This window comes from Rhincodon typus, chromosome 18, assembly GCF_021869965.1.
Source record: "Rhincodon typus isolate 14 chromosome 18, sRhiTyp1.1, whole genome shotgun sequence".
Classification (NCBI taxonomy): domain Eukaryota; kingdom Metazoa; phylum Chordata; class Chondrichthyes; order Orectolobiformes; family Rhincodontidae; genus Rhincodon; species Rhincodon typus.
This window is the reverse complement of record NC_063349.1, coordinates 22,035,865-22,044,039: the sequence shown is the minus strand read 5'-3', so window position 1 is coordinate 22,044,039 and position 8,175 is coordinate 22,035,865. Positions and strand designations below refer to the sequence as shown.

At 38.3% G+C, this 8,175-nt stretch overlaps 1 protein-coding gene across 8 annotated transcripts in view; it reads right to left on the bottom strand.

Annotated features, from left to right (window-relative positions):
- Positions 1-1,577: 1,577 nt before the first annotated feature.
- The window catches only part of snrpb2 (small nuclear ribonucleoprotein polypeptide B2), an 18,624-nt gene continuing 12,026 nt past the window's right edge, over positions 1,578-8,175 (bottom strand). For all 8 annotated transcript variants that reach the window (XM_048607911.1, XM_048607908.1, XM_020513496.2 and 5 more), the window contains exons 4-6: positions 6,321-6,455; positions 4,254-4,304; positions 1,578-1,670 (exon numbers count right to left, since the gene is read on the bottom strand). In XM_048607911.1, the coding sequence (XP_048463868.1) occupies positions 1,578-1,670; positions 4,254-4,304; positions 6,321-6,455 (279 nt within the window). The remainder of the gene's footprint in view (positions 1,671-4,253; positions 4,305-6,320; positions 6,456-8,175) is intronic.

The window sequence follows — 8,175 nt, the reverse complement described above, 5'->3', positions numbered from 1 at the left end:
GATACTACACGCCCCGACACACTCATCACACTACCCTACATCAGGAACTAACCACAACACTCCTATGACCGCTGGGCAGAGTGGCACACAAGCCCACATCAACCTACGACAACTGCTCACCCGAACTAAAGACCGACTCCCAGCTATGGATAGGACCAACGTCATCTATAAGATCCCCTGCAGAGACTGTGAGAAACACTACATCGGACAAACAGGAAGGAAACTAACAACAAGGGTACACGAACACCAACTAGCTACAAAAAGACACGACCAATACTCACTCATCTCAATCCGCATGGATAAGGAGAACCACCAATTCGACTGGGACAACATCAAAATCCTGGGACAAGCTAAGCAGAGACAGGCACGGGAATTCCTAGAAGCCTGGCACTCCACGAAGAAAGCCATTAATAAACACATAGAACTCGACCCCATATACACTCCACTACGAAGGAAAACCGGAAGTGAGGCAATCCAGCTCAACAGACTCGTGTAAAAACCAGGCAGGAAAACACACTGACACTTCATCGGAGGCTGCACTGAGGATATTACCCAGCACGGTAACGAAACGTCTACAGAACAACAAACCAGTTCAGCGAGCCAACTAACCTCAATATTCTACTTACAACATATCTTTGATTCTGTAACCCACATGATTAACTTATATCAGCAACTCCATTTACAAACCTCTCCAGACTCTGAGACCGCTAAGAAACCCCATGTTGACAAAAGCTTCTTTCATCTGGAAACTGCATTCATAATTTAAAATATTTTATTGAAGGGAGACCCAAGAACTCTACCAAAAGCCTGACAATAGGTCATCCATTGTTTTCAAGTGTTCCACTGTGAACTTCAAGCTTACTGAGTAAACACAGGCTACATTTTAAGTGCAACAAACCCAGGCTTGTTTGAGTGGCATTGAGTGTGTTGCGGTTGTCTGTTTCTCAACCAGAGACCCACAGTTACCTAGAGGTAAAATTTCATTCCCTAAAATTTAAAGTTACATTCCAGATCACACAAATGAACAAAATTTTGACAGATTTTGGTTTCACTAATCAGCAACATTTGAGTGAAATCTGACATAGCCCCACTTTTCTTAAAACGCAAACAGATAATTTAAATGCAAAATTGTAAAGCATAGTTTGTTGATAATATATTTTATTTTGCCAAATAGCTCATTTTAAATCGTTGAATTTTAAAGTTTAAGTTTCTCTTCTGTAACTGATGGACTGGTTCCCAAAGTGGCTCCATTGCAGGGTGGTAGATATTCAGATTGCATGAAACTGCCTATGCTTGGTTAGCACCCTACAGGTATAGAATTTGCATTTTCAGACTGCAACATAGTTTAGCATTGATCAGGTTCATAGTAGTCTTAGACAGGAATTAAACTGCATTTATCTGCAACAGAGTTGCTCCGAAATGCTCCGTGAAAATGGATATTGAGGGTATTATTTCTGATTAATCAAAAACAGATTTTTATTTATAAATCAAAAAATCCAAGATAAAATCAGATTCCATTCAACAGAAAGGAAATGTGTTTGAGAAAAAACAACATTTATAGGAATTTCCATTTCTACTTACTGATTAAACAGCATGGACAACATCATTTCATTGGTTTCTTCAGGCAAATTAGTGAGGAATAGAATATAGTTGGGTGGATTGTCTGGTACCTTTGGAAGAGAAAGACAAAATGAATGCTTTGGGCTACTATTTCCATTGGGAATGAAAACCTGTAAATCATACATTAAAGATGTGATAAATCAGGATATTTAAAACTGCCAGTAAAAGCAGGTGAATTCCTTTCATGACACAAATGAATAACATGTACATTGTGGACACGTTATATTACCCAAATCCAACCTATCCAGAAGGTTACTGTGAAATTTAAGTTACTTGATGTAATCAGGAAGATTATTTAAGATGCCAGTAGTGTCACACATCATATGGTCAACAATGTATAAACAAACACTGGAGACAATGTGTTACTTCCCATGTTGCAGCTAAATGGGCTACAAATGGTCAAAGGATTGTTTATCTATTCCTAGTGTTCAGCAATGATGCCCAAAAAGATCAGGACCCAAGTTCTTCCCGCTCAATACCTCCCAGAACTGGAATAATTACGCTGAACAAAGCCTGATACAGAGGGAGCAGGATCTCCAAATATCAGGGATTGAAAACAAAATAACAGACTGGACCTCTCAGGAATCCCAGGCACCAGAGATTGAATATGAGCAGCTGACTGGAGAATGTGGGAACCTTGATCACGAGGATTGAAAAGTGAGGTCACAGGACTACAGGTAGGTGATTGGTTGGTGAGTATTCCAGATTTACACTTTTCCTCCACAACGAAGAAGTTGTCACTTTACTAAATCACTACTCAAAATTATATACATTAAACAAAAACAGAATATTGTCAATGCAAAAAAAACTGTCAAAGGTTTACATCTTGTAATCTCCAGAACAGATAAGTATGCTAAATTTCAAAGGAAGCAAAGATTACTGCAGGAGAAAAGAATGCCAAGTCATTAGTAAGGCGACCAATTAGTCAATGTACTACCATGGAGCAAAATCAGAAAACGCTGCAAAAACTCGTATCAGGCAGCACCTTGGAGAGAAAACAGAGTTACCGTTTCAGGTCCAGTGACCATTCTTCAAAACTGATAGAAGCTAGGAAAAATTTGGCAAGTATGCTAGAGACAAGGTGGGGCAAGAGGAAGGAATAAATGATGAACACCTTCTTCCAAGTCCTGAACCCAACCCCCACACAAGAGGCCTTGTCATCACATGGGCTGCTACCACAAACAACCCATTGTCAGCCACTATTGATCCCCAGTAGCAGCTATTCATTTTCCCAGATTGACCTGTACCCACTCACTTTCTGCCCAACTGTTTCTCCCCTTCTCTGGGGCTCCATCTCTACTTATTGTTAACTCTTTTCCCCCTTTAAGTGGAGTGAGAGCTCCACTTAAAAACAGCTGGAATCAGGATCCTGCTAAATCACATATCTAGTACCATGGATTGAGCTTTAAACTAAAGGTTTTAGTGGGGAATGAGGTCACATGAAAGGAAATTTAAAATTCTAAAGCGAAAGCACAATTCTCTTTAGAACTTTACATTTCCTTTCACGTAACCTCATTTCAGCAGAGACAGTGCAGAATAGGTCATGATTTTACAAAATTCCCAATATTCTAGAAAAATCTGAGCAGACTGAAAGTTAGCTAATGTAATACAAAGGAGAAAAGAGGAAAAACAAGGTATGACAGGCCTAATCAGCATTTCTTTTTACTGGTTTATAAGATGTGAGCTTCGATGAAATCTACTGCCCATCTCTAACTGCCCTATAGAAAGGACAGCCTCCTTCTTGAACCGTGCAATCCGCAGCGGGCGAGTACATCCACAGTGTTCATGGAAGGGTGCTCTAGGATTTTGACCCAGGGACAGTGAAGGAATCATGATGTAGCTCCAAGCCTAGACAATGTGTAACAGAGACAACAAGGTGCAGGGCTGGATGAACGCAGCAGGCCAAGCAGCATCATAGGAGCAGAGAGGCTGACGTTTCAGGCCTAGACCCTTCATCAGAAAAATGTTCATAAAACTCTACATATATTAATACAAAGTTTGTATGCAGGTACAGATAGGAATGAGGAAGCCAAATGGCAGATGGCCTTTATTGGAAGGGGATTGGAATGCTAAGGAATGATAGGGAAATCTTACTAAAATTGGACTTTAGTAAGATCACATCTAGCATACCATTCACAGTGTGTCTCCGTAACTCAGGAAAGATTGTACTGCCACCCAGGCAGGTATAAGATTCAATAGATTGGTTCTTGTGATGAGAGGGTATCCTGTGATGAGGGGTGAAATAAACTGAACCTATACTCTCTGGAATTTAAAATAAATTGATGTCATCTACTGAAAAATGATCATGAACAAGCTTGACAGGGTAGACAGAGAGATAGTTTCTCCCAGTGTTAGATCTAGAATGCAGGGCAAAGTCTCAGGATAACAGGAATGAATCATATCGGAGTGGGAAGGTGAAACAATTCTTCACTCAGAATCTTTGAAATTTTCTAGCATTGTGGACATTCAATTGTTGAATATGTTCAAAAACAGGAGACAGACTAATTTTTTTTTTCAGGGAAATTGGACGGGAAGATAAACAGGAAAAGAAGTGAGATTGAGCAGAAGATCAGCCACAATTATATTGACCATATGATCTACTCTAGTTTCCATTTCAAGTTCTTTAAGCTTACCTGATTGGTTGAGGTCTGGTTAGAATTCGAAGTTGCCACCTGTGCTGTTCCCTAAAATTAATGGGACATTTTAAGTTCAGGAACATACAAAAGAATCTCAGACCACTCAAATTCTCATTTTGGTGCAAGGATCTTAACAAAGCAGTATGACAAAAAGAAAAAGACAATGCTGGAGAAATTCAGCAGGTCTGGAGAAAGAAACAGGGTTAACATTTCAAATCTGGTATGGCTTGTTCTAAACAGGACTCGTACCAGACTGGAAATATTAATTCAATTTCTCTCTCCACAAATGCTGCCACACCTGCTGTGTATCTCCGAGCATTGTGTGCTCGTTTCAGATTTCCAGCATCCACAGTACAGCAAACTTTGTTTTAACCGGCATCTTATGAACCGGCAAAAACTATACACCTGAAATACCAAAAGTTTCCTGTATTATCGCAATTTCTGCAATGTCTGGGTACACGTGAGAAGGATCTCTGCCAGGAAGTTTTATTTAAAGCAAAGTTGCATTATTATGCAAGTGACTTATGTTGTAAATAAAGTACAATAGTGATGTGTATACACACTGCATTGCATTTCTATTACTTAATGTGGCTATGTGGACCTCTTGATTATCTGGAATATTTGATCAACCGGCATACTCCAGGTCCCGTAGGTGCCAGTTAATAAAATGTTTGCTGCATTTTGCTGTTATTTAATTATGACTAAACAACTAAACAAGTAAACAAGTCATTCGGCATAAAACAATATTCCCCAGACAATGTATCAGTACTGCACACTGCAGTTAAAACAAGTTTACAAATGTTTCTTTTCAAAAACAAAACGCACACTGTAATTTGAAATATATTAACAAGACATTAAGTATTTGTCACAAAAAGTATTGTCCACAGTGTGACTTAACTAAAATAGCAAGAAAGTAACAAGTTCCTTGAACGTAGAGATGAATACTTGGACCATCAAGGTCCACTGAAATAATTATAAATTTAAAATTAAAATGAGCCTTACTGAAAAGGTATGATGTATTGTAGTTTACAACAGTGAGAAAGCACTTTTAAATGTGTGACTAATACATAAACCTTTCAAAAGATTTTAAAAAGTAAAGGTGTAGGCAAAAACATTTACCGCAGGGCACGTCTAAATCAGTTCGGCGCAAATGAATAAACATTCAAATTGGTGGCTGGCTATTTCGAAAATGTTAAATTCCCCACCTTGCAAAGCAAGCTGCTCGCTGCTCAGCCATTTTTTTTTTATACAATTTAAGAAACTGACTGCAGGAGAAATAACAGTTCTTTCAATTCAGAGTTTAATCAGGAAACATCAGTAGTAGCCCAACCTGCACAATTCCACCTTTCTGCCTAATGTTTGAGCTAAATGCATGAAAAAAGATGGTTTTTATTTAATTAGTTCACATTTTGGATTTATTCAAGGTTAAATGTTAATCAGGAAAATAGGCACAGGGGTAGGCCACTCAGCCCTTTGAGCTTGCTCTGCTACCTAACTCCATAAATCTGCCTTTGGCCTATATCACTTAAAACCTTTGCTTAGCAAAACAAAAAACTACTTCAGACTTAAAATTAACAACTGATCTAGCATCCACTGCTATGTCTGGAAGACAGTTCCAAACATACACCATTCTTTGCATGTGGAACTGCTTCCTAATCTCTGTCCCAAATAGTTTGGCCCTAATTTTTAGACCATGACCCACAGTTCATTTTTATCTACCCTGTCTTTTCCTGGAACAGAAGATAATATCTTGAAGATTCCTTGAGCTGCTGGAAGATGTTTTAATTCACAATTACGAAGTCCTTTAAGGAATGGGCTTGACAGGGCAAACAGAGGCTACAGTATTACTGATATCTCACCAAAGGCAAGATGTTTTAGCATCATCACCTTCTGCAGTTAGGATTTATTTTAAGCAGAAATGGGTTATTACTAGACACTCTTAAAAACAAGCTACAGAGGTAATTTTGGGCAGTTCTGAAGAAAACTATCAAATTCTTATCCCTCATCTTAAGAGGAGGAGAAGTCACAAACCAATAGAAAGTTTGAATAAAAAGTCTACCTTACCTGATTAGCTTTTTTGTTTGCAGCAGCTTGTTCTTGGGTTTTGGCCTTTTTCTTTTCTTTTTTCTTCTCTTTATCAGCAAAGGTGCCCCTCATTTTTGAAATTATATCCGAGTCAGTCTTTGCATACTGAATTCGCTGAGGAAAAAAAAATTAAGAAATTACTATTACATTTTTAATGGGATATACCATCCTCCTTTGCTTGTGATCTAAACAATCCCATACACTGATCATAGTGAAGGCTTCAGTGGCATAAAGTTTAAAGAAAGGTAGATAATATGAAAAAAATGCAATTCCAAGCCATCACAAGTTGCATTTGTTATGCAGACCCTAATGATAAGCAATTATTATATATCAGTAAATAACATTGCTAAAATATACATACATTCTCCGATCCCCACCCAACTGAAACTCAATGGTCTGTATAAATCTGGGGATCCAGAATTTTGCACACATAGGGAGCTCCATCAGACTTAGAACGAAAGTGGACTAAATCTTTTTTAAAAAGCATAAAAACCTTTTACTGCGTGAAAATAGAGTCATTCAGCATGGAGACAGACCATTCAGTCCAACTCACCCATGCCAACCACGTTCCTAAACTAATTAGTCCCATTGCCTAATTTGGCCCATATCCATCCAAATCTTTCTTATTCATGTACCTGTCCCTGCATGCACCATTTCCTCTGATAGTCCATTCCACACACGAGCCACTGTGTAAAAAGGTTGCCCCTCGTGTCCTTTCTAAAAATCTTTTCCCTCTCACCTTAAAAATATGCCCCCTAGTTTTGAACTCCCTATCCTAGGGAAAAGGCTCTTGCTAGTCACCTTATCTATGCTCCTCATTATTTTATAAACTTCTATAAAGATCACCCCTCAACCTACTACGCTCCAGTGATAAAATACCAGCCTACCCAGCCTTCCTTTGTAAGTCAAGCCCTCCATTCCTGGCCACATCCTGGTAAATATGAACCTTCTCCAATTTAATAATATCTTTCCTCTAGTAGGGTGGACAGAACTGTACACAGTACTGCAGAAGAGACCTCGCCAACATGACATCCCAATTCCTATACTCAAAGGTCTGAGCAATAAAGGCAGGCGTACTTAATGCCTTCTTAACCACCCAAAATAAATTCCTTCTGAAAAGGAAAATCTGTAGAAAATTTGATCAGAAATCTAAACAACTCACAGTTGAATGGTTAGATTTGCTAATACCCTTTTCATGATCATATTGAAAATTGCACGCATTTCATCACAGTACTGAAATTTGTAAATGGCAAGGAAAAAAGTTATCTTGGGCTTAATTTCAAAAAAGTTATTTTTTTCAGTACCAATTTTTAAACTGTCATGGTATTATTAAAATGAGGAAATGAATTACTCTTCCAGAGGGGGAAAAAAAATCCAACACAACACAAGTTATACAAACAGCAATGCTAAGAGCTGATCCAGAGTATAAGCAAAGTTTCAGATTCATCCACTGCTCCACAGTGATCTTAGCCAATCTAATAGTACAGGAACTACAAATAGTTTCAGCAAACCTCACAAACTTAAAATAGTCAGGCTTCCAGCTTTATCTCAACAATAGTAGCTGGCATTTATGAAACATTTATTCTGTTTATATATGACATATATTGCAGCACATTACAAGAAGTTAAGGAAGATGGTGAGAGCTAACACATCTCTAGCAAAGTTTTCGAAAAATTTAAATTTAAAAATACAGAGAAAAGTCCACAAAAACACTTGGTAGTATATAATTTCTTTAAACGTCAAAGATTCAACAGAATTGAAATATGCCAAACAGAACGAAACCTACTCGGGTAAGTATGCTTTATTGTGTGTGTGCGCGCGTGTGTGTTGGGGG